General features: G+C 41.9%; 2 protein-coding genes across 8 annotated transcripts in view; one reads left to right on the top strand and one right to left on the bottom strand.

Annotated features, from left to right (window-relative positions):
* The first annotated feature begins 293 nt into the window (after positions 1-293).
* On the top strand, positions 294-16,483 carry C15H19orf12 (chromosome 15 C19orf12 homolog). 2 transcript variants are annotated; one of them, XM_085856860.1, is made up of 3 exons: positions 294-552; positions 2,550-2,738; positions 15,707-16,483. In XM_085856860.1, the coding sequence occupies exons 2-3, from the start codon at positions 2,579-2,581 to the stop codon at positions 15,970-15,972; spliced, it is 426 nt and encodes a 141-aa protein (XP_085712986.1). In that variant the 5' UTR covers positions 294-552; positions 2,550-2,578; the 3' UTR covers positions 15,973-16,483. The 2 variants fall into 2 exon arrangements, with proteins under 2 accessions (XP_085712986.1, XP_085712987.1); XM_085856861.1 differs by lacking the exon at positions 294-552 and adding an exon at positions 578-708.
* A 6,205-nt stretch (positions 16,484-22,688) lies between these two features.
* Positions 22,689-27,999, bottom strand: part of LOC147012489 (putative ATP-dependent RNA helicase DDX4) — a 91,221-nt gene continuing 85,910 nt past the window's right edge. For all 6 annotated transcript variants that reach the window (XM_085856848.1, XM_085856853.1, XM_085856851.1 and 3 more), the window contains one exon: positions 22,689-23,394. In XM_085856848.1, coding sequence (XP_085712974.1) covers positions 23,305-23,394 — 90 coding nt within the window. In that variant the 3' untranslated portion in view covers positions 22,689-23,304. The remainder of the gene's footprint in view (positions 23,395-27,999) is intronic.

Here is a 27,999-nt window from a genome sequence, read left to right as displayed (position 1 = left end):
AAATACTTTAAGAAAATGGACGTATTTCCACGGGACACGTTTCTGAAACAAACCAAGTCGGAGCGGATGGTGTATAACACACGTTTTGATGAGCTACACTGGTAATCGACTTTGATGATGTGATGAAAGATTATATATTAAAACACTTGTAGTTTTGAAGTGACGTTTGTTTTTTGATGTTTTTATATATAAAACGGAATAATGTAATTAACGTATAATTACCCGCAGTGCAGGATGCTCGTAATGATTTTAAATCGTTTGGTGCGGCCGTGAAGTTGAAAAAAAAGAAACGTTGGGGGAGTGCACGTGGCGGGCGCACGAAGGCTTTGTCACGATATGACGTCATTTCCCATCACTGATGACGCACATCATGCGAGTGGGTTGTGATTTTCCCCTTCAAGCCGCCGAGTCCATGATATGACGTTTTGGGTATTTAACTCGAGGCATTGCGGAAGTGGAAAGTCCACGGCGATTCTGAGTTAATCGATTATTTCTATTCTGAACCCGAACGACCTCGCCCACCATTTTGTAATTACATCACCAAGTTTTCAGGTATGTTTTGTTTTCTCAACTTTTTAAAAACCGAATTTCCTTCCGAAGGAACGAGTCTGTTCTTTCTGCCACATTTTCTATCGTGAACCACCTGGAACAGGAGTCACGATGTCGAGTTAAATCATGTAGTTGTAGGGAGTTCTGTCCCTGTCTCTGGTGAGTCCTCTTCAAACTCTCAACCCCCCCCTTTTTTTTTTTACACATTATGCCTCCAAACCCTCATAATTACCCAATTACCCCAAAACTGTTTTTCTCCTTCCCCAAACACAACGATTACCCTCAAACCCACCATCCTCTATTATACCTATTACCCCTAAACCCCATCCCTCAACATACCCATTACCTCCAGTCCATTCCTCTCCCTCAACATACCCATTACCTCCAGTCCATTCCTCTCCCTCAACATACCCATTACCTCCAGTCCATTCCTCTCAACATACCCATTACCTCCAATCCATTCTCTCCCTCAACATACCCATTACCTCCAGTCCATTCCTCTCTCTCAACATACCCATTACCTCCAGTCCATTCCTCTCTCTCAACATACCCATTACCTCCAGTCCATTCCTCTCCCTCAACATACCCATTACCTCCAGTTCCTTCCTCTCCCTCAACATACCCATTACCTCCAGTCCATTCCTCTCCCTCAACATACCCATTACCTCCAGTCCATTCTCTCCCTCAACATACCCATTACCTCCAGTTCCTTCCTCTCCCTCAACATACCCATTACCTCCAGTTCCTTCCTCTCCCTCAACATACCCATTACCTCCAGTTCCTTCCTCTCCCTCAACATACCCATTACCTCCAGTTCCTTCCTCTCCCTCAACATACCCATTACCTCCAGACCCTTCCTCTCCCTCAACATACCCATTACCTCCAGTCCATTCCTCTCCCTCAACATACCCATTACCTCCAGTCCATTCCTCTCCCTCAACATACCCATTACCTCCAGTCCATTCCTCTCCCTCAACATACCCATTACCTCCAGTCCATTCCTCTCCCTCAACATACCCATTACCTCCAGCCCATTCCTCTCCCTCAACATACCCATTACCTCCAGTCCATTCCTCTCCCTCAACATACGCATTACCTCCAGTCTCTTCCTCTCCCTCAACATACCCATTACCTCCAGTCCATTCCTCTCCCTCAACATACCCATTACCTCCAGTCCATTCCTCTCCCTCAACATACCCATTACCTCCAGTCCATTCCTCTCCCTCAACATACCCATTACCTCCAGTCCATTCCTCTCTCTCAACATACCCATTACCTCCAGCCCATTCCTCTCTCAACATACCCATTACCTCCAGCCCATTCCTCTCCCTCAACATACCCATTACCTCCAGTCCATTCCTCTCTCTCAACATACCCATTACCTCCAGTCCATTCCTCTCCCTCAACATACCCATTACCTCCAGTCCATTCCTATCCCTCAACATACCCATTACCTCCAGCCCATTCCTCTCCCTCTCTAAATATACCCACTACCCCAAACCTTTTCCTTGCGTATGGCAGCTTAGCTGCCGGGTTGCTCTCACTTTGTTGGGGCATGGCTGTGCAGCTGATGCTGTGCCCCTCCACCAGTACACTTGTACTCATTATGCCGACCTCGGAAGGATGACAGGCTGAGTCAACCCCACCTGGTGTTAATTCAGCAGCAAACGGGGTTTTAACTCAGGACCCTAAGATCCAAAGCCAGTCACCCTACCTGTGAAGCCAACACCAGGATTACCCCAAACCTCATTACCCCTAAACCCCACCCCTCAACATCTCGAAACTCGTCACTCTCATTTCATTCACAAACAGCGAAAGTAAACTGGTGGAGTTTCATTCACATGTGGAAGGGTTAAACTGGTGGAGTTTCATTTCATTCACATGTAGTGGGGATAAACTTGTGGAGTTTCATTTTATAAATGGCAAGTGTGTGCATCCACAGATGGTAACAAGAGAGGAATTAAACCTGAGCAATGGCTCCCTGCTCTTCCCTGCCCCAGTTTGTTTTCACCTCTCAAACCAGGATACCATGGTGATTCGAACTGATGAACTCCTTGAGGTTGCAGGAATGCTCGCACAAGACAGAGGATTACAGGTCACTGTCACCAAAGCCTTACAGGGTGCGGCCGTGGCTGGCGCTTGTGCTTTTATTGGAGCGATGGTCGCAGGTCCTGTCGGCATTGCCTGTGGTAGGTTGATCTTCGGTTATAAGCATGTTTCCTGCTTTCTGCTCCATTTGAGCAATGGATGAATAACCTGACAAACGTCGAGAACACTGGACCACAAGTTTACTGTGCTCCATAGATGAGACCAGGACTCTTGTTCTGACACACAAGGCACTGGTTAATATCAGGGTGCAAGCTGGGATGAACAATGTTAATAAATTGGTCTACAATTTAGCCAACAATGGTCAACATATGCCTGGCACATGAAAACAAGGAAAAAAACACATAAAATATCAAAGCCCCCATGGTTTTAGTAATTTTGCTGTGTGAGTTAAGGGGCTAGCCAATATTTATTTACAACTAAAATGGTTGCCAGTCGGCCATCTTGGATGTGATCTCAAAAAAAAAAGACGATGTGTATATTTAAGCCATCATTAATAATTATCTGTGTGCCATGTTGGAACAACATCGGTAAATGCATGTCCGACAAATGATTGAGTATGTATTCGATACCACGTTTATTACAACTAAAATGGCCGCCAGTCCACCAGTCGGCCATCATTGATCAGATCTCAAAATAAAGTGGGGGTGCACGTGTATGCCATCATGTCCTGTGCTTGTGCCAAGTTTGAACAACATCGGACCATGCATGTCAGATAAATGGTTGGGGACATATTCAAGTAACAAAATGGCTGCCAGTCGGCCATCTTGGACCTGATCTCGAAAAACGATGACGTGTATATGTGAGCCATCATTCATTGTCTGTGTGCCAAGTTTGATCAACATCAGTAAATGCATGTCCAAGAAATGGTGAAGGACATGTTGGATATCGGGTCTTTTATCCCCCGCCGCGTGGCGGAAGGGGGATATTGTTTTACTCTGCACTCATTAAGCGATCGGAAGTGAACGTACATATACTTCGTACGTGTGCATTTTGTTAAGAGCGTACATCGTAAACCGTTTAGCGGAGGAAATTGAAACTTTACCACATGTTACTTGACCATGTGATATAGCAGTCACTTTTGAGGTCAACATCGGCCAATTTTCAGCAGATTGACTTGACATTTGAACAGGATTTTCATAAAAACTAGACGACCCGTGAACCCGTTGGGTTCCTGTTGTGACAGCGGTTGATAAAAAAAATCATTTCAAAAAATAAAAAGATAGCTCCAGCAAACTATACCCCTGAGGTTGTTTGCATTGATCACATAATCCCGAAGAGTACTTGACTGAATCGGGAATTGATTTTTTTTATAATGTTTTTCGTTGCCCAATTTGAATGAAACTTGATATTGCGCGTCAATGTGAAAAAAAGTAACGCAGAAAAGAAAGTCGAAGAAATTATTGTGCGTAATCTTCGAAACGCAATCTTATTTATTAATGTACACGGAGGTATTAGATCAAAATGGCGATGTTTATTTTATGCTTAAAAATAAATCATTTTGTCTATCCTAAATGTTTGAGTTTTTAAATAAATCATTTCAAGAAAAAAATTAAAAAGATAGCTCCAGCTAACTATACCGCTGAGGTTGTTTGCAATGATCAAATTCTCCCGAAGAGTACTTGACTGAATCGGGAATTGATTTTTTAAATAATTTTTTCGTTGCCTGATTTTAACGAAACTTGATACTGCACACCACAGGAGAATGGTGAGGTGGGCTGAAAACTTTTACGTTATCGTGTTCCGTTTTGGCTGTATTTCGGGAACATACATACATATATACAATTTATAGAGCGAAATGGAAACAGTTGATCCGCTGTGGCGACCCCTAACCGGAGCTAGCCGAAAGAAGAAGACGACATACATATATACAAGATGAGAGTTTTAGTAATCGTGTACCCGTACGTGCAAAAAAAAAAAAAAATTATGACGTCAATCATGAAGTCATAGCACCGTGCTCTGTCATTGGTTTTGTAAATTCGTGCGGGCCCATAGGTGCAAAAAAAAAAAAGAATTGTGACGTCAATCATGACGTCATTGGTTTTGTAAATACGTGCGTTGCCGTACGTGCAAAAAAAAAAAGGAAGAATTGTGACGTCACTCGATGTCATAGCACCGTGTCCTGTCATTGGTTTGGTAAATAAATGGCCATAACTTGGGAAACACTTGTCCGATTAATATCAAACCTTGAAAAAGCACATCCACAGGGCCCCAGCAATATACATGGCAAGTTTCAATGAGATCGGACCAGTGGTCGTCAAGAAACAGCGAGCGGTCACACACACACACACACACACACACACACACACACACACACACACACACACACACACACACACACACACACACACACACACACACACACACACACACACACACACACACACACACACACACACCTAGAATTATAGATGACCATCATGTGCCACGTGGTCTGGAAGCCATATTGGATTGAAGGGAAAATCTTTGACAAACTTCATCGGAGAAAACGCTTAACCGATCAAAGCAAAATTTATCTAATTGATGAACTACCCATGGGAAATATGGTTTCATAAAGATGACATCATCAGTAACGTGTTCTGGCAGCCATATTGGATGATGGCGGGGGGGGGAGGGGGGATACTCGATGCCAGCCAACCCCAAACGAGTTGGCTAGCACTGAGTGCTTCTCAAGACTGCCTGGGGTATGCATTCTACGAGAAGCAAACGTAGAATTATTCTTACATTCGATGCTGCAATTTCCGGTTTCTTCGGCCTGGATTCGGGATCAGCGAACAAATAATGTAAATCACGATTAAAAATTATTTTTTGATGATGCGGGAGATATCTTTATTACCTCAACATTACCTTCACAACAACGACACCGCCGAGAACAGGATCTCATCTGAAAAAAAAAAAAATTACCTCAACATTATACCTCAACATTACCTTCACAACAACAACTACACCGCCTAGAACAGGATCTCATCTGAAAAAAAATATTACCTCAACATTACCTTCACAACAACGACACCGCCGAGAACAGGATCTCATCTGAAAAAAAATATATTACCTCAACATTATACCTCAACATTACCTTCACAATGACAACTACACCGCCGAGAACAGGATCTCATCAAAAAAAATTAATATTACCTCAACATTATACCTCAACATTACCTTCACAATGACAACTACACCGCCTAGAACAGGATCTCATCTGAAAAAAAAAAAAAATTACCTCAACATTACCTTCACAACAACAACTACACCGCCTAGAACAGGATCTCATCTAAAAAATATATATTACCTCAACATTACCTTCACAATGACAACTACACCGCCGAGAACAGGATGTCATCTAAAAAATATATATTACCTCAACATTATACCTCAACATTACCTTCACAACAACTACACCGCCTAGAACAGGATCTCATCTAAAAAATATATATTACCTCAACATAATACCTCAACATTACCTTCACAATGACAACTACACCGCCGAGAACAGGATCTCATCTAAAAAATATATATTACCTCAACATAATACCTCAACATTACCTTCACAATGACAACTACACCGCCGAGAACAGGACCTCATCAAAAAAAATTAACATTACCTCAACATTACCTTCACAATGACAACTACACCGCCGAGAACAGGATCTCATCTAAAAAATATATATTACCTCAACATTATACCTCAACATTACCTTCACAACAACTACACCGCCTAGAACAGGATCTCATCTAAAAAATATATATTACCTCAACATTACCTTCACAATGACAACTACACCGCCGAGAACAGGATGTCATCTAAAAAATATATATTACCTCAACATTATACCTCAACATTACCTTCACAACAACTACACCGCCTAGAACAGGATCTCATCTAAAAAATATATATTACCTCAACATAATACCTCAACATTACCTTCACAATGACAACTACACCGCCAAGAACAGGATCTCATCAAAAAAAATTAATATTACCTCAACATTACCTTCACAATGACAACTACACCGCCGAGAACAGGATCTCATCTAAAAAATATATATTACCTCAACATTATACCTCAACATTACCTTCACAACAACTACACCGCCTAGAACAGGATCTCATCTAAAAAATATATATTACCTCAACATAATACCTCAACATTACCTTCACAATGACAACTACACCGCCAAGAACAGGATCTCATCAAAAAAAATTAATATTACCTCAACATTACCTTCACAATGACAACTACACCGCCGAGAACAGGATCTCATCTGAAAAAAAAAATATTACCTCAACATTACCTTCACAACAACAACTACACCGCCTAGAACAGGATCTCATCTAAAAAATATATATTACCTCAACATTACCTTCACAACAACAACGACACCGCCGAGAACAGGATCTCATCTAAAAAATATATATTACCTCAACATTATACCTCAACATTAGGCCAAAAAAAAAAAAGTTGCATTGGCGTAACCCGCCCGACCCTAAAAATTCCGCCGACCCTACGTTTTTTTTTTTTTGTTTTTTTGCTATCGAAAAATTTTGCCGACCCTATTTTATTGCTATTTTTGTTGTTTTGCTATCGTTTTCAAGTATCTTGTTGATTGCGATCGCGATCGCAAAAACCCGGAAGTGTTTCGGACAGAACCCGCCGACAAAAAGGGTGGTACTCGAGCCGGGGGAGATTTTGGGAGGGATTTATTAGGAAAAAAATAAAAAAATAAAAAGATCCCGACCAACCTACCCTATTTTTCAGTGACCCGTTACGCCAATGCAACTTTTTTTTTTTTGGCCTCACCTTCACAATGACAACTACACCGCCGAGAACAGGATCTCATCTAAAAAAATTAATATTACCTCAACATTACATTAACAACAACGACACTGCCGAGAACAGGATCTCATCTAAAAAAATTAATATTACCTCAACATTACATTAACAACAACTACACTGCCGAGAACAGGATCTCATCAAAAAAAATTAATATTACCTCAACATGACATTCACAACAACTACACCGCCGAGAACAGGATCTCATCTGAAAAAATTAATATTACCTCAACATTACCTTCACAACAACAACGACACCGCCGAGAACAGGATCTCATCTGAAAAAAAATATTACCTCAACATTACCTTCACAACAACAACTACACCGACTAGAACAGGATCTCATCTAAAAAAAAAATTAATATTACCTCAACATTACCTTCACAACAACGACACCGCCGAGAACAGGATCTCGTCTGAAAAAAATATATTACCTCAACATTATACCTCAACATTCCCTTCACAACAACAACGACACCGCCGAGAACAGGATCTCATCTGAAAAAAAATATTACCTCAACATTATACCTCAACATTACCTTCACAACAACGACACCGCCGAGAACAGGATCTCATCTAAAAAAATTAATATTACCTCAACATAATACCTCAACATTACCTTCACAACAACTACACCACCCAGAACAGGATCTCATCTAAAAAAATTAATATTACCTCAACGTGACCTTCACAACGACAACTACACCGCCGAGAACAGGATCTCATCTGAAAAAAATATATTACCTCAACATTACCTTCACAACAACGACACCGCCGAGAACAGGATCTCATCTGAAAAAAAATATTACCTCAACATTACCTTCACAACAACTACACCGCCTAGAACAGGATCTCATCTAAAAAATATATATATTACCTCAACATTATACCTCAACATTACGTTCACAACAACTACACCGCCGAGAACAGGATCTCATCTGCGAAAATAAATATTACCTCGACATTACCTTCACAACGACAACTACACCACCTAGAACAGGATCTCATCTGTGAAAATAAATATTACCTCAACATTATACCTCAACATTACCTTCACAATGACAACTACACAGCCGAGAACAGGATCTCATCAAAAAAAATTAATATTACCTCAACATTACATTCACAACAACAACGACACCGCCGAGAACAGGATCTCATCAAAAAAAATTAATATTACCTCAACATTACCTTCACAACAACAACTACACCGCCTAGAACAGGATCTCATCAAAAAAAATTAATATTACCTCAACATTATACCTCAACATTACCTTCACAACAACAACTACACCGCCTAGAACAGGATCTCATCTGCGAAAATTAATATTACCTCAACATTATACCTCAACATTACCTTCACAATGACAACTACACCGCCGAGAACAGGATCTCATCAAAAAAAATTAATATTACCTCAACATTACATTCACAACAACAACGACACCGCCGAGAACAGGATCTCATCTAAAAAAATTAATATTACCTCAACATTACCTTCACAATGACAACTACACCGCCTAGAACACGATCTCATCAAAAAAAATTAATATTACCTCAACATTACATTCACAACAACAACACCGCCGAGAACAGGATCTCATCTGAAAAAATTAATATTACCTCAACATTACCTTCACAACAACAACGACACCGCCGAGAACAGGATCTCATCTAAAAAAAAAATTATCTCAACATTGTACCTCAACATTACCTTCACAACAACAACGACACCACCGAGAACAGGATCTCATCTGAAAAAAATATATTACCTCAACATTATACCTCAACATTACCTTCACAACAACAACTACACTGCCTAGAACAGGATCTCATCTAAAAAAAAAAATATATTACCTCAACATTATACCTCAACATTACCTTCACAACAACTACACCGCCGAGAACAGGATCTCATCTGCGAAAATAAATATTACCTCAACATTACCTTCACAACGACAACTACACCACCTAGAACAGGATCTCATCTGCGAAAATAAATATTACCTCAACATTATACCTCAACATTACCTTCACAATGACAACTACACCGCCGAGAACAGGATCTCATCTAAAAAAATTAATATTACCTCAACATTACATTCACAACAACGGCACCGCTGAGAACAGGATCTCATCTAAAAAAATTAATATTACCTCAACATTACCTTCACAACAACGACACTGCCGAGAACAGGATCTCATCTAAAAAATATATATATTACCTCAACATTATACCTCAACATTACGTTCACAACAACTACACCGCCGAGAACAGGATCTCATCTGCGAAAATAAATATTACCTCGACATTACCTTCACAACGACAACTACACCACCTAGAACAGGATCTCATCTGTGAAAATAAATATTACCTCAACATTATACCTCAACATTACCTTCACAATGACAACTACACCGCCGAGAACAGGATCTCATCTAAAAAAATAAATATTACCTCAACATTACCTTCACAATGACAACTACACAGCCGAGAACAGGATCTCATCAAAAAAATTAATATTACCTCAACATTACCTTCACAACAACAACTACCCCACCTAGAACAGGATCTCAACAAAAAAAATTAATATTACCTCAACATTATACCTCAACATTACCTTCACAACAACAACTACACCGCCTAGAACAGGATCTCATCTGCGAAAATTAATATTACCTCAACATTATACCTCAACATTACCTTCACAATGACAACTACACCGCCGAGAACAGGATCTCATCAAAAAAAATTAATATTACCTCAACATTACATTCACAACAACAACGACACCGCCGAGAACAGGATCTCATCTCAAAAAATTAATATTACCTCAACATTACCTTCACAATGACAACTACACCGCCTAGAACACGATCTCATCAAAAAAAATTAATATTACCTCAACATTACATTCACAACAACAACACCGCCGAGAACAGGATCTCATCTGAAAAATTAATATTACCTCAACATTACCTTCACAACAACAACGACACCGCCGAGAACAGGATCTCATCTAAAAAAAAAAAATTATCTCAACATTGTACCTCAACATTACCTTCACAACAACAACGACACCACCGAGAACAGGATCTCATCTGAAAAAAATATATTACCTCAACATTATACCTCAACATTACCTTCACAACAACAACTACACTGCCTAGAACAGGATCTCATCTAAAAAAAAAAATATTACCTCAACATTATACCTCAACATTACCTTCACAACAACTACACCGCCGAGAACAGGATCTCATCTGCGAAAATAAATATTACCTCAACATTACCTTCACAACGACAACTACACCACCTAGAACAGGATCTCATCTGCGAAAATAAATATTACCTCAACATTATACCTCAACATTACCTTCACAATGACAACTACACCGCCGAGAACAGGATCTCATCTAAAAAAATTAATATTACCTCAACATTACATTCACAACAACGGCACCGCTGAGAACAGGATCTCATCTAAAAAAATTAATATTACCTCAACATTACCTTCACAACAACGACACTGCCGAGAACAGGATCTCATCTGAAAAAAAATATTACCTCAACATTATACCTCAACATTACCTTCACAACAACTACAGCGCCGAGAACAGGATCTCATCAAAAAAAATTAATATTACCTCAACATTACATTCACAACAACTACACCGCCGAGAACAGGATCTCATCTGAAAAAATTAATATTACCTCAACATTACCTTCACAACAACAACGACACCGCCGAGAACAGGATCTCATCTAAAAAAAAAATTATCTCAACATTGTACCTCAACATTACCTTCACAACAACAACGACACCACCGAGAACAGGATCTCATCTGAAAAAAATATATTACCTCAACATTATACCTCAACATTACCTTCACAACAACAACTACACTGCCTAGAACAGGATCTCATCTAAAAAAAAAAATATATTACCTCAACATTATACCTCAACATTACCTTCACAACAACTACACCGCCGAGAACAGGATCTCATCTGCGAAAATAAATATTACCTCAACATTACCTTCACAACGACAACTACACCACCTAGAACAGGATCTCATCTGCGAAAATAAATATTACCTCAACATTATACCTCAACATTACCTTCACAATGACAACTACACCGCCGAGAACAGGATCTCATCTAAAAAAATTAATATTACCTCAACATTACATTCACAACAACGGCACCGCTGAGAACAGGATCTCATCTAAAAAAATTAATATTACCTCAACATTACCTTCACAACAACGACACTGCCGAGAACAGGATCTCATCTGAAAAAAAATATTACCTCAACATTATACCTCAACATTACCTTCACAACAACTACAGCGCCGAGAACAGGATCTCATCAAAAAAAATTAATATTACCTCAACATTACATTCACAACAACTACACCGCCGAGAACAGGATCTCATCTGAAAAAATTAATATTACCTCAACATTACCTTCACAACAACAACGACACCGCCGAGAACAGGATCTCATCTGAAAAAAAATATTACCTCAACATTACCTTCACAACAACAACTACACCGACTAGAACAGGATCTCATCTAAAAAAAAAATTAATATTACCTCAACATTACCTTCACAACAACGACACCGCCGAGAACAGGATCTCGTCTGAAAAAAATATATTACCTCAACATTATACCTCAACATTCCCTTCACAACAACAACGACACCGCCGAGAACAGGATCTCATCTGAAAAAAAATATTACCTCAACATTATACCTCAACATTACCTTCACAACAACGACACCGCCGAGAACAGGATCTCATCTAAAAAAATTAATATTACCTCAACATAATACCTCAACATTACCTTCACAACAACTACACCACCCAGAACAGGATCTCATCTAAAAAAATTAATATTACCTCAACGTGACCTTCACAACGACAACTACACCGCCGAGAACAGGATCTCATCTGAAAAAAATATATTACCTCAACATTACCTTCACAACAACGACACCGCCGAGAACAGGATCTCATCTGAAAAAAAATATTACCTCAACATTACCTTCACAACAACTACACCGCCTAGAACAGGATCTCATCTAAAAAATATATATATATTACCTCAACATTATACCTCAACATTACGTTCACAACAACTACACCGCCGAGAACAGGATCTCATCTGCGAAAATAAATATTACCTCGACATTACCTTCACAACGACAACTACACCACCTAGAACAGGATCTCATCTGTGAAAATAAATATTACCTCAACATTATACCTCAACATTACCTTCACAATGACAACTACACAGCCGAGAACAGGATCTCATCAAAAAAAATTAATATTACCTCAACATTACCTTCACAACAACAACTACACCGCCGAGAACAGGATCTCATCAAAAAAAATTAATATTACCTCAACATTACCTTCACAACAACAACTACACCGCCTAGAACAGGATCTCATCAAAAAAAATTAATATTACCTCAACATTATACCTCAACATTACCTTCACAACAACAACTACACCGCCTAGAACAGGATCTCATCTGCGAAAATTAATATTACCTCAACATTATACCTCAACATTACCTTCACAATGACAACTACACCGCCGAGAACAGGATCTCATCAAAAAAAATTAATATTACCTCAACATTACATTCACAACAACAACGACACCGCCGAGAACAGGATCTCATCTAAAAAAATTAATATTACCTCAACATTACCTTCACAATGACAACTACACCGCCTAGAACACGATCTCATCAAAAAAAATTAATATTACCTCAACATTACATTCACAACAACAACACCGCCGAGAACAGGATCTCATCTGAAAAAATTAATATTACCTCAACATTACCTTCACAACAACAACGACACCGCCGAGAACAGGATCTCATCTAAAAAAAAAATTATCTCAACATTGTACCTCAACATTACCTTCACAACAACAACGACACCACCGAGAACAGGATCTCATCTGAAAAAAATATATTACCTCAACATTATACCTCAACATTACCTTCACAACAACAACTACACTGCCTAGAACAGGATCTCATCTAAAAAAAAAAATATATTACCTCAACATTATACCTCAACATTACCTTCACAACAACTACACCGCCGAGAACAGGATCTCATCTGCGAAAATAAATATTACCTCAACATTATACCTCAACATTACCTTCACAATGACAACTACACCACCTAGAACAGGATCTCATCTGCGAAAATAAATATTACCTCAACATTATACCTCAACATTACCTTCACAATGACAACTACACCGCCGAGAACAGGATCTCATCTAAAAAAATTAATATTACCTCAACATTACATTCACAACAACGGCACCGCTGAGAACAGGATCTCATCTAAAAAAATTAATATTACCTCAACATTACCTTCACAACAACGACACTGCCGAGAACAGGATCTCATCTGAAAAAAAATATTACCTCAACATTATACCTCAACATTACCTTCACAACAACTACAGCGCCGAGAACAGGATCTCATCAAAAAAAATTAATATTACCTCAACATTACATTCACAACAACTACACCACCGAGAACAGGATCTCATCTGAAAAAATTAATATTACCTCAACATTACATTCACAACAACTACACCACCAAGAACAGGATCTCATCTAAAAAATATATATTACCTCAACATTACCTTCACAACAACAACTACACCGCCTAGAACAGGATCTCATCAAAAAAAATTAATATTACCTCAACATTATACCTCAACATTACATTCACAACAACAACTACACCGCCGAGAACAGGATCTCATCTGAAAAAATAAATATTACCTCAACATTACCTTCACAACAACAACTACACCGCCTAGAACAGGATCTCATCAAAAAAAATTAATATTACCTCAACATTATACCTCAACATTACATTCACAACAACAACTACACCGCCTAGAACAGGATCTCATCTAAAAAATATATATTACCTCAACATTACCTTCACAACAACAACTACACCACCTAGAACAGGATCTCATCAAAAAAAATTAATATTACCTCAACATTATACCTCAACATTACCTTCACAACAACTACACGGCCGAGAACAGGATCTCATCTGAAAAAATAAATATTACCTCAACATTACCTTCACAACAACAACTACACCGCCTAGAACAGGATCTCATCAAAAAAAATTAATATTACCTCAACATTATACCTCAACATTACATTCACAACAACAACTACACCGCCGAGAACAGGATCTCATCTGAAAAAATAAATATTACCTCAACATTACCTTCACAACAACAACTACACCGCCGAGAACAGGATCTCATCTGAAAAAATAAATACTAGAAGCGAACGTAGAATTTTTCTTGCTTTCGCTTCTTACTTTAGCTTTAACTTGTTCACAACTGTATACGCAATTTCCGGTTACTTCGGCCTGGATTCAGGATCAGCGATCAAAAATGTAAATCACGATTAAAAATTATTTTTTGATGATGCGGGAGATATCTTTATTAAAATCAGTGGAGGAAATCTACACCATGTCTGATATTTGGGTCTTTCATGTCTCCGACGATGCCTTCATCTCCCGGCATGCATCATTCCCCATGACAAAAACCGGAAGCAAAAAAAATCTGGAAGCAAAAGGGTCATAGCCAACGACACGGATTCCAAATTGCCAAGGTAATGTGTTGTTGTTTTCTATTCTCTCATGTACACGCGTTAAGTATGAAGCTCATTACGTTCGCTCTGAATACTAACTAGTTTACAATTAAAATGGCCACCAGTCGGCCTCTCTGATCACATCGCAAAACAAAATGATGTGCATATGTATAACCATAATGCATCGTCTTTCTGCCAAGTACGAATAAAATAGATCAATAGATGTCCGAGATATGTGTGCGGACGCATGCTCGCACGGACACAAAAATCGAGACCAAATCCCAAATCCCAAATCCCGGTGGAGTTTCAGATCAAGTCCAAGGGGGGATAATAATCTCCTGTTTGATCACAAATGAAATGTGAGGAAAGGTTGGGTGCAACAAACTTCTGAGGTGTCACATCAACCCCCTGCACTGTGTCTCAAAGACTGACATGAAAAATGAATTACTTGACTAAGCAATTTGAACCACCATTTTCATGGGCAATCGATGTACAGAAGAATACTGCGTTGAATCGCCATTTTCCTTCCTTTCTTCAACCCTTAGGTGGAGCCTTAGGAGGAATAGTTGGTGCAGCATATACCAAAGGACAATTTCGTCCACTCGGCGAGGTTCTGGCTGAACTACCACCAGCCGAACGGCAGCAACTGGCCACCTCACTGGACCAGATCGTGTCGAGTCTTCAATGGACGGATGCCGTCGCGCTGGCCATGTTCCTGAACCAAAATGGTGATCTGAAAGAGCGTTTCTTCCGTGTGCTCATGACGTACGTTCAACAGAACATGCACGCCCAGGTGCATTATGTGGACTAAGCTGTACGTGCACTCGAATATCAGCAAGAAATGAGTGATTGATTAGCTTCCACTTTATCAGAAATGTACACAATTACAAATTCACGATGAACACTACATTCAAACAATCTGTTAAACTCCATCACCACGTCAGACGAGTTCACGTTTCAGATGCTCATGGATGACAAGATCGCTGCTTTGGCCTTTTATTGGGATTGACGGTTATAAATGAAACAAAAAAGGGTTTCTTTCACTTGATTAACAAAAGGGGGCCTTTTGACCCCTTGTACGTTCCCATGGGGATAACCCCGAAATGAACAAGACAAAGTAATATGCATGAATAGGTTCAACTTGTGCCTCGTTGTCACGTGACAAACTCTGACTCAATGGGAAGTATTTATACCAGGTGTGGTGTTTTCATATCAGAAGGTATTTGTTGTTTTTAATGTGTCGTGGACTATTTACTCAAACCTTGGAGGTTTACCTGTGCTTCATATTCAATGATTTCAACAAAAATAAAAATGTGAACATGTATGCTGTGGTTTGTCATTCATAAATAAATATATACATATGTGACTTTGGGCAGAGCAATATGGCCACGCAAGCCACGCTCCCTCGGGTGGATAAGCGGGACGGCCCTGATCATAGCAGCATGGCCGCGCGTACTCCACTCCCAACCACAGAAGAGCAGGACGGCCACAGGAAGAGCAACATGGCCGTGCAAACCCTCCCTCGCGGATGAGCATAGCAGGTCAGTCTTGAGGAAAGTTTTAAAACATTTGATTATATACAGTTAGATCGTCCCCAGCTCACAGAGGGTGTATAGGAACAGGGTGGCTCCTTGGACGCACCTTCGTCCAATTATTCCACGAAAGCATACAGCAGCAGCAGCAGGATTATGTGACACAGAACCCAATACAAAATTTAGCCGTGTCCGGTTTTTAGCAGCCATTGTAAGTGGTGCCGGCACAGGCGATGATGTTACGACCTAGCCCTTGGGTAGATGGCTCGGGGTACCGCCTATTGCTCCGGCGGTCCTGATTGACATGCTCAGGAGACCAATACGTACCCCGTGTGCAGTCGCGCCGTATCAGTAGTCAGATGTCACCAAGTGAAGTTAACATCCGAATGCTGATGCCAATTCACACACCCCACTCTTCAACACAGTATCGTATACAAATGTTTTACTTAGCATAAAAAAAAAAACAGGGTGAACCACCAGTCCACCAGCAATGGATAAATCGTGTTACCTCATCAAAGATGTATAATAAAATAGATGCAGTGGAAACAAGAAATTAATGGAAAGATGCCAAGACAATTCAATGGCCCACCAGATATCCCCAACTAATCCCAGGGGGGGGGGGAAAGCAAAAAAAGTAACAAAAGGAATATTTGCCAAGATATAAAGAAAAAAGTGAAAAGGTGGGGGGGGGGGGTAGAAGAGTTGACCTTCCAGCAGCCTCACCCCAGCCCCAGGCCACAAGGATTAAACCTTACCACCACCCTGCCCTCTCTGGGCGTTCTCAAACTTCGCCAGCGAACGAACCGGAGCAATTCCTGCAACACCTCGAAGCCACACGTTGCTTCAGGTCGGCTCAGGTGACACTCAGGAGGAGGAAACGCTTCTGCTCCCTCTCCGATCAACGCGCATCAGTGAGGCTCTCCTCTGCCTCCATGTCTTCAACGCAGACGGTGACTCCAACAGGCAGCCCTCGGAGGGATCACTGAAATCCTCAAAGACGTCTTTCAGGCCAAGTTTCTCATCACAAGCCAGACCACAAGTCCTGGGTTCGTTCCCACCTTTTCCTCTCACCCTCTCACCGGCCATTACACCTGTTCATGCTTTTTTCTTTTCTTCATCACCACTCCTGTAACAAAACAAAACAAAACAAAAAAAAAAAAAAAAAAAACTTTCTCCACCCAAAAAATGCAGTTTCTGTGCACAAGACCTCAAAGGGGAAGGAAGATCCCACAGCAGTAGGATCAAAACAAAATAAGGAAGAAAAAAAACCCTTCTTGAGAACTGGTTGTGCTGCTGTTTCCGGCGACAACAATGAAGTGTGTTTGGTGGCCAATGGGACGGCCGTCTCGGCCATTACTCCTCTATGCTCCAAATGTAAGCTCACCACTATGAGGGAGCGTTCCATTCCATGCCGGTTATGTAATTTACAACCACTATTCGTGTGTTAAATTATCTGGGCGTCAGATGGTGGTGCTGATGATCAATTGGTCATGCCCTCCCTGATATGGGATTGCAGCTTTCCCAGACCAAACAACGGACTTTTCCACCTACTTATTGAGATGTCATAATAATTTTCGGGTACTCCGTAAAGTACCCAAGGGTGCTCGTATCCTTGTCGCCGATGCTCTTGGCAAACTTCTCCGTGACATTGTCCTCGAGAACCAGGCCCCCGTGGCCGGGTATCGCCTTTAGGTGTCCGATAGAGGCTCTGGATTCCCCTGATGTCCGGCTTTTAAAATCGTGTCAGGTGGCCCATTTTTTTGGCAATGGAAGTCTTATCACCGCTTCCATTCATCCTTTCTGGCAACTCCACAATTAAGCCTCGTAAAGCCGATAATTCTCAACATATCAACAGAAGGGTGAAAGCAAAATTTGCCAATTATGGATATCAAGGGGGCCATCAGAGAGTTGGCATCTTGTGAGGGGCATGGGCAGATTAGCTCCTGTGAGCCAACAGCATTCATTATCTTGTGCCCAACTGTATATGCGGACATTCTCCTGCAGTTGGGTTACTTCAAAACATTTTTTTTAGGAGGATCGAAGTAGGATTTGCACTCCGGCCATCATAACACCCTTCATTCCACAAATAAATCTGAAAACCCACGCCGTGGGAATACTCCGATGCAGCTGCCCTTCGGAGGGCAACTCAGCGCATTAAGGGATAAGGGCAATCGGGACCCACACTCTGATGAGGAAAACCACGGGGTTACCTTCCCAGGTGAGATTGCAGTAGTGTGTGTGTCGGGGTGGTGCTGAGGTGTCGACCACCAGACAGCCGTCTCCTTGGGTTAACCTGAGGCGGTCCCTTCAGGTGGGTGCCTGGAATGTCCAATCCCTAAGAGAGGATGATCACCTGTCTCTGTTACCATCTGAGCTCAAGCGTTTGGACATAGGTATTGCAGCACTCTGAGGTTCGGAGACCAGATAGTGGTGAGATCATGGCGGGTGTTTACATCTACTATTGGTCTGGTCACTGGTGGTTACCATGCCCAAGGAGTTGCTGTAGCTATATCCAATAAGCTGACTCCAATGATAATTGAGGTAACACCGGTCAACGAGTGAATGATGAGACTAAGGATTCGTCACTCCTTGGGTGTCATTTCCCTAGTCTCTGTATATGCTCCGACTGAGGCGAGTGATCTCACCATGAAGGACGTATTCAATGCCACGCTCGAGTCTGTGATCGATCAGTGCCGCAGGTGAGATACTCTTCTAGTCTTGGGAGATTTCAATGCATCGACTGGAACTGATTGAGATTGTCATGGGACATGTGTTGGTCCCCATGGGTCTGGAACTTTGAACCAGACTAGCACTATGTTCCTTGACTTTGCACGAAGTCATGGACTTCAGGTGGCTGGTTAATGGTTTCAGCACTCACAGGCTCATCGCTGGACTTGGTATTCCAACGCTGGTGGCGTGGCAAAGGAGATTGACCATGTTCTCGTTCATGGTTGCTGGAGCATGATCCAGAACTGCAGTCTCCACTAAAGTGCTCAGTTCCTCAATACCGACCATAGGCTTGGAGCAACTCTGAAGTTTCAGATTAAATCCAGGAGAATGGTACCATCTCAGCCTGGGCTGGATGTTGGCAACCTGAGGACTTTGCGAACAGGCTGAATGAAGATTTTTTTGGGGGGTGGGGGGAGGGGTATGGGTGTTTTGGAGAATCCTGAAGAGTTGTGGAATGCCTTCAAGACCACCATCATTGATGTTGCCGGTGGATGTCTTGGAACTCACTGGAGGGTGAAAAAGAAATATCTCTCTCAAGGGACACTGGATACCAGAGCTGAGCTGTTCAGGGAGATGAGGCGTAAAACTATATACACCAAGGGTGGACAAGGAGGCCTATGTGTGAGGAATCTGTGAGGAGGTGGAGCATCACCTGTGGTCAAGTCATTCCCATCCTGCTTACAGGGGAATTCGTGCATTACGTTCCTACAAGCCCATCCCGTGGTGTACTGCAGTTTGAGCAGAAGGTGGTGAGCTCTTGACAGAGGAGTCAGAAGTTGAGGCCCGCTGGGTTGGTTACTTTAGAGTGACTGTACCAGGCTGATCCACCAGCTGTCAAGTTTGATGTCAGGGGTGTTACAACCCCCCTTGCTGACCCTCAAATCAACTATGACCCACCTTCGTTTGTGGAAACACGGGCTGCGGTGAACCGGTTAAAATGGGGTGAAGCTCCAGGGATCTGTGGCATCCATGCTGAACTTCTCAAGGCCGGTGGCCAGGACTGCAACAACTACCGAGGGGTGACGCTGCTCAGTGCCGGTCAAGGTCTTTGCTCGGATAATTATTGATTGGGTTCGCCACCATCTGCTTGAGCACCAGCGTCCAGAGCAGTCAGGTTTTACACCAAAGGTCAACGATTGACCGTATCCTTCCTCTTCTGGTCCTCACCGAACGCAGGCGAGTGTTTCGGCAGGGACTCCTTGCAGCCTATGTTGATCTCTGCAAAACATTCGATTCAGTGAATCAGGATGCCATCTGGAGGATTCTTGGTCTTTGTGGGGTGCCACCAAAACTGATCAATCTGATGTCTAAACTATACTCTGGTACTGAGAGTGCTGTGAGATGTGGTGGTACCATCTCTGACTTATTTCCAGTTGTTACTGAGTTCATCAGAGGTGTGTACTGGCCCCCACACTTTTATGCACTGGATTCTGGGGAGGATGTTGGAGAGATCAAGCTGTGGTGCATCGTTTGGGAATGTCAAGATCTCTGACCTTGATTTCGCAGATGATGCAGTTATCTTTGCTGAGACTCGTTATCCTTTTGGGGGCCCTCGAGGTGCTGAATGAAGAGTCAGAGCCGCTGGGATTATGGGTTTCCTGGGTCAAAACTAAGATCCAGGCTTTCAGTGACATCTTGGATGCTGCTATCCTGTCTGTGGTGAGGACGTTGAGGTCACAGAGAGATTCATTTACCTTGGCAGTGATATTCACGTCTGTGTTGGCTGTGAGCCAGAGGTCAACAGATGTCTGGATCGGGCCTGGGGAGTCATGGTTTCACTGGATCATGGGGTGTGTCACTGTCGGTACCTGTGCGGCAGGATGAAAGTCCGAGTCTTCTGGTCCTTGGTGCTTCTAATCTTGCTCTATGGATGTGAGACTGAGACTCTGACCAGGGTTCTGAGACAGACTTAATTCCTTTGTTACCAGGTCTCTTCGGAGAACCCTTGGCTATTGCGAGTCGGACTTTGTATCCAACGAGCGGTTGCTGAGGGACTCGAATGAAATTTGTTACCTGCATCGTCTGTGAGCATCAGCTGTGGCTGTAAGGACATGTGGCTCGTTTTCCTGATGCTGATCCTGCTCACCAGATTCTCTCAGCGAGGGAGCCTCGTGAGTGGAGGAGGCCAATGGGCCGACCACATGCCTCATGGTTGCAGCAGGTTGATCGGTATCTCAAGGAGATGGGGATGGGCCAGGCATCTGCCTGGGGGATGACTAGACAGAGGCCCCTGGAGTACCGGCGGAAAGTGGATGTAGCGACGCGCTGCTCTGGCGCATGCTCCCATACCTGACCTGACCTGACCTGCACCAGCAACTGCACTTTTCCCACGTACATGGCTTTTGAAGCACAGTCCGCCCACCACTTGGAAATGAATCAATCCATGGAAGTATTTCTGTGGCTGTCCTCAGCAAGAACTGACACCGTATATCCTGGAACGGTCTCCGAGTCCCGATTCTTGAATGCTCTTGGCGGTTTAACCAACACTTGCAGTGTTTCAAATCATCTTTTCTTTAATTTAAAATACTACAAATGCGTTGGTTAAAAAATAAAAGTGCTTTTCCACAAAACCACAAATCCCACCAGGCTGGGGAAGAGGCCGCTTGCTCTCTGCAACAGAGATGACATGACATGGGCAGAGCATAAATATGCATGAGGCAAGACATGAGTAGAACAAAATACAGTGCACATTTTACATTCAAACTAAGTTACATCACGATGTCCCAGGAGAAAGTTATAAACCTCCAGCAGGAGGGTGCCCATGAACTTTGCCAAATAGGTTTGTTGACTTCATACTGCCATGTGGTGGGGCAACTTAGCATAACAATTGTGCATTTTGTGAGGAAAGCACCAAATTTGGCACACTAGTAGCCCATCATATTATGAACAGATTCGGATATTGGTGCTTTGGTGCCAAATTTGGTGCTTTCCTCACAAAATGCACAATTATTATGCTATATTTAGCTAAGTTGCCCCACTAATGTAATCGGTTTCTTCCAGTCACAAACTGCGACATTTCCTCCACTATATCCTTTAACTCTAAACAGTGTCCTCCGTCACAGCCATTTTAGGCTGATTGCCTGGCAGGCGAGGTGGGGGGGGGGGGTACTTACTGACTTGGCAGGAAGAGTGTCCACGACATTTTTCCCGCTGCTCAATCCCGACGTCCCTGTGAAGAGGTTAAACTTGGTACCCAAAACATTTTGCACTAATATTTTTCTTGCATCCAGTGTGCCAATAAGATGAAGCAACTGAAGTCTCCACATGTTCGTATCACTGGCTTTATTTTGAAGCTTTGAGTGCAAAAAAATAATCACATTTCAAAGAATGTGGATGCATGCAATTTGAACAGCTTGTGACAAAGATGCGAACGAGGTCATACGGGAAATGGTCAAAGAGAAACGGTTTGCACAAGATCTCACCGAGGAGTTGGGGATGTCTTAAGAACGTGCACACGTCTTTAACAGCTGCTTGAAATGTATTCATTCTTAAACTGAACCACTCCAGTTGTGGCTCAAAAATACAACAAATACAATTATGGCAATTTTGTCACTTAAAGCTGTATTATTCATTTTACGAGGTGTTAACAAGATACCTTGGTCAATACTGACAGGTACTTTGGCTGCAAAGATGAAAAAAAACAATCATGATGGCAAATCCAGGTGCTGAAGCATACAGTGAAAGCAAAAAAACAATCATGATGGCAAATCCAGGTGCTGAAACATATAGTGAAAACAAAAAAAACAATCCAGTGAAAGCAAAAAGTAATCAAAATATCAGAGGAAAACACAGATTAAAATCCTCAAATCAAGCAAAACAAGGGCCATGTGTGGGGGGAAGGAACCCAACGATGGAAGCGGTCGTATCAAATCCCTCCATTCCTAGTCCCACACCTCCTGCTCCTCCCGCTCTGCATAATCAAAGTCACCCTTTGTCAACTGCGAAGAGACTCTGGCTTTATCACGAGATCCCTAAGGAGGGGTGAAAATTTAAACAAACAAAAAAAAAAATCGTAACCAAATTAAACGAGTCATTCGACAGGAAACTAGTGGACCAGAACATACATACACCTGCAAAGGTATTCACCCCCTTCCAATAATGTCATATTTCGATGAATTATGTTTAAATAATTTTTGTAAATGAACTTTTTTATTCATAACTGAAGAGATCAAAGTAAACATTGTTACAAACCCTGGGATGGGATGGAAAAATGTGCCTCGTTTATAATTTTTCTGGAACATCCCATCAAGCCACATGAAAATTCACTTCTAACAGTATATGAGGATGCTGAATCCAAATATGAATGTTTCCATGGCTGAAAATTGCACCTTTTCACGATGTGTGCGTTTTTTAATGGATTATAGTTTTTGAGCCTTTTATCCCCATTGTGTAGAATTATCCTCAATATGGAAATGCTCGTATTGGGGTATACACGAGGCTACTGAACGCAAATACGGATGTTGCCGAGCCTTAACATTGCACACTTTACTTTTTAATACCTTTTTTTTGTTAATGTATTCTATTGTTTTTTTTTGGGCCTTATTTTTATATTTTGTGGAATATCCTTTGGAACCACATGAAAATCATCATTCAAGGGTATTTCAGGGTGCTGGTTGTTGCTGAGCCATCACATCATTCATTTTAATTACATATGATTGTTTATTTCTTTGGTACTTTATTGTTTTGTGCCTTGATTTGGTCTCAGTGGGACTTCCTGTGAAACAAGAAGAAAATCACTTACACTGTACTTATATTCAAGAATCAAAAGAACATCAGAAGGAAACAAAGAATTTGTTTGCAAAGTGTTATGGAGTTGTTTGTAGCGTACGTCTCTGATTTGGTGGAGATGTTTTGTTGTATCGCAGCAATTCATCGGAGTCGAGAAGATCTTCGTCTTCAACTTCATGTTCTGCCTCAATCAGTTGTTGATTATTGCATTCCAGACATTTTCACAGATCTGTGCAGAGTTTCTTACTTTTGACACACTCACACTGTCTTGTATTACATTTACCCTTTCTGCATTTACACTTGGTTGCTACAATTCCATTGTCTGGAGCTGGTAGCAGATTGCCCCACTTGATAACAAGCTCTCTATGTTCCATCTGCAGGCGTGCTGGGTTGGGCTTGCATTGTTCACAAACTGTTCGAGGGCTATCCTTTGTATCGCAGCTTGACAGTTTGCTCCCAAATCAAGACTTGCTTGAGCAACACATCAGAAGAGCAGTGAGCTTTCAAATTTACAGTCCATCCTGAACATGTGAATATTCTCATAGATTGGTAGATGGAGTTTAACCTGAACAAGTGTAAGGTGTTGGGGATGGGAAAGAACAATGCAAAATAGAGATTACAGGACGCAAGGAGTAATTTTGGAGCGTGTCACACAGGAGAAGGATCTGGGGGTGGTAATCGATAATGGAGGTAAGCAGGTAGCACAGTGCCAGGCAGCTATAGGTAGAGCAAATATGGTTTTAGGCTGTATTCGGAGGGGGATCATTTATAAATCAAAAGAGGTGGTGTTAACATTGTATAGGAATTTAGTGAGGGCCACATCGAGAATATTGTGTGCAGTTTTGGTCACAACTCAGGAAGGACGTCGATGCCAGAGAGAGGGTTCAGCGCAGGGTTACTAGATCAATTACGGGCCTAGCTAGACTCAGCTCTGAGGAGCGGCTGAAGGAGACAGGGCTTTATACACTAGAAAGGAGGCGGTTACGAGGAAATATGCTAGACGGTTAAGATAATGAAAGGAAGAGATAAAATTAGTGAAGATTTATTATTCAACAGAGTAGACAGCGATCAGACCAGAGGCCATAGCCTGAGAGTAAAGAAGAGGAGAGTTAAGATGGTAGTAAGGCAGTGGGACTTTTACTCAGAGTAGTTAATACATGGAATTGTCTCCCTGGAAAGGTGAAAGCGTATCAAAATGACAGGTTGGAATTATTTTATTCAAAATACTGTGGTGCCCCCAGAATCCGAACGCCCCATTGTTTGAACAAATTGGAATCCGAACAATTTTTGAGAAAATTTTGCCCTAAAAACCGAACACAACGTGGCGTTCATGTTTGTTCACGTGCGTCTCCCCCGCCTGTTCGACCCGCATTTTCGCGCTTTGTTCATTCAGTTCGTCAGTGGAAGTACTTGTGAAAGCATCTCTCATGTGTCGATCGCTACTTTACCTCGTGTTTTCACCTTGATTTGTGCATTTTTTTTCAATTACCACCCTTGTGCATTCACCATGGCACCCAAGAAGAGCAGTGAAGCATATAGGAATAAGAGGAAGTCCGTGAGAACGACAATTGAGTTGAAGAAAGAACTTATCGCTAAGCATGAGAGCAGTACGCGTGTGTCTGATCTCGCTGCCATGTTCGAGCTACCAAAATCGACCGTGTGTAGGATTCTGAAAAATATGAAGCGATAAAAGCGCGAAAACCTGTCGTGAAGCGAACTCATTCAATGAACCCTCTGACGAATCGGCTTTAACAAACTCAGGGGTTTTTTCGCGAGCATGGTAGTGACATCATGCTGTGTCACCCAATCGCTTCACCTCTTGATTCTCTCCCGTGGAACCGTGCGGTGAAAACGGCACGTTTGTGTCTCCACAGAGTGTACTGGGATATAAAACACCATTTGGTGCTTCACGGTTAATTACATACCTCCACCAGGCTGAACAGTTTACGTTTTGGATCCCAATGGCCACTGATAGGCCGGAGCTGCATCCAGACCTGATGGAAGAAGCGACAACGCTCCTGCTCATCCCCCAGGCTTGGAAAAAGATTTGTGACCCAGAAAAGGTCATTTACTCATCTTATTTTACCTTAAACATGGGTGATTTCAGTTGAAAGTGTTTTGAAAGTGGGTTTTCTTGGGGTCCAGGAACGGATTAATTCACTTTCCATTATTTTTTATTGGGAAAATAGTTTTGGAATCCAAACTTTTTGGAATCCGAACAGCCTCTTGGAACGAATTAAATTCGGATTCTGGGGGCACCACTGTATTCAAGGAGACTGGAATATATGATGTTTCGTAGCAAGTAGCGTTATTTTAAAACACCACATGTACAAATGTGACCCTATTATTATCTTCTGAGACGTTTTGTTTTGAAGGAACAGCCTTGTGAGGGTGCCAAAGTCTGAAGCCTTGGCCTCACGTCAGGTATGCTCATATCTTCTATATTTATGAGACGTCCTACAGATGTAAATAAACACTCGTTTTACTCTGTGCGTGTTGCACATCACGAGCTGAAATTTCACCTCCCTTTGCCTTGTATTTATTGTTATTTTTGTGAAACGCTTATGTACACCGCCCTTGAGGCCCAATTGCAAGTCACCATCTCAATTCCAACAGAAGAGACTTCATTACTCTTTATGAAAAATGTTTTTTTTATCCTGAAAAAAAAAAGATCATAGCGAACACAGTCATGTTAAAAGATTGGCCTTTAAAACCGACAAATCGTCCTTATGAAAAGGGACAAATACGCATTGTGTTTTATATTGATATATATATATATATATATATATATATATATATATATATATATATATATATATATATATATATATATATATATATATATATATATTGTTACGGGCCGGGAGGTCAGCCGCCAACCAACCGCTCTGAACGGAGCTCGCAAGTCGAGTCGGCCCGACCGATCGCCGCCCGGATAACTCCGAGCGACGGGTCCTTGAACAAGAACCGAAATACGCCAATCGGCAGATCACGTGTGGTAGGGTCGATTGCCAATCTTCAATGTACCTAAATACACACGTGATCCAACTACCGGGGTATTCCACCCTCGACGGAACTCGTATGGAACAAACCGCCGAGGGGAGCCTGTCCGTGCGCGATTCCGAGCGGCGTAATCGCCGAGAACCGTCGGTCCAAATGTCCCCCTATTACAGCAAACCAACGGCTTTCTAACTCCCAACACACAGAATGAGGGAATGGACGCAACGAGCAGGTTTACATTCACACAAGGACATTTATTATAATAAAACACGTATGCAATTAAATAAGGCAAAACACGTATGCAATTATACAAGCAACAAAAGTACAACAAAAGAACTACAACCGTCTACTTATTATATACAGTCATTTACACTTAACAGCAGTTCCGACTTATTAGACGGGCCCACGGACACACGTACACACGTACACACGTACACACGTACACACGTACACACGTACACACACACACACACACACACACACACACACACACACACACACACACACACACACACACACACACACACACACTAAATGGTGGCAAAGGCCTTTAATCACGAGCTCCAGCTCGGAGGACAGGTGAGCTGAAACTCAGAGCTTGACTCGAACCTTTCCACCTCGTGTGGTCTTCAACTTGTCCGGACCCGGGCTCCAGCGAGAGCGAGCTGGATCCAATCGCCGCGATCCTTCCCGAGCTCCCGCGAATCCTCCCGTGATTCTCAACACGTGCCGGTGAGACGAGGCGCCGATCCTTCCTGTCGATCGTTGCTTCCCCGAGGATCCAACTCCAAGAAGAGGGCAATGCGTCGCACCAAGCCGGGAAACAAAATGGAGAACGAAAAGCTCCA

The sequence above is a fragment of the Eptatretus burgeri genome, chromosome 15 (genome assembly GCF_056783735.1).
Source record: "Eptatretus burgeri isolate ZD-2024b chromosome 15, Ebu_testis_v1, whole genome shotgun sequence".
Taxonomy (NCBI): Eukaryota; Metazoa; Chordata; class Myxini; order Myxiniformes; family Myxinidae; genus Eptatretus; species Eptatretus burgeri.
This window is presented reverse-complemented; position numbering and strand designations above follow the sequence as displayed.

Bases quoted from the DNA above. Each gene is read 5' to 3' on its own strand.
- C15H19orf12 (XM_085856860.1), top strand. From the start codon at position 2,579: ATGGTGATTCGAACTGATGAACTCCTTGAGGTTGCAGGAATGCTCGCA. The intron at 2,739-15,706 runs GTAGGTTGATCT...TTCAACCCTTAG, and splicing joins TCCTGTCGGCATTGCCTGTG to GTGGAGCCTTAGGAGGAATA.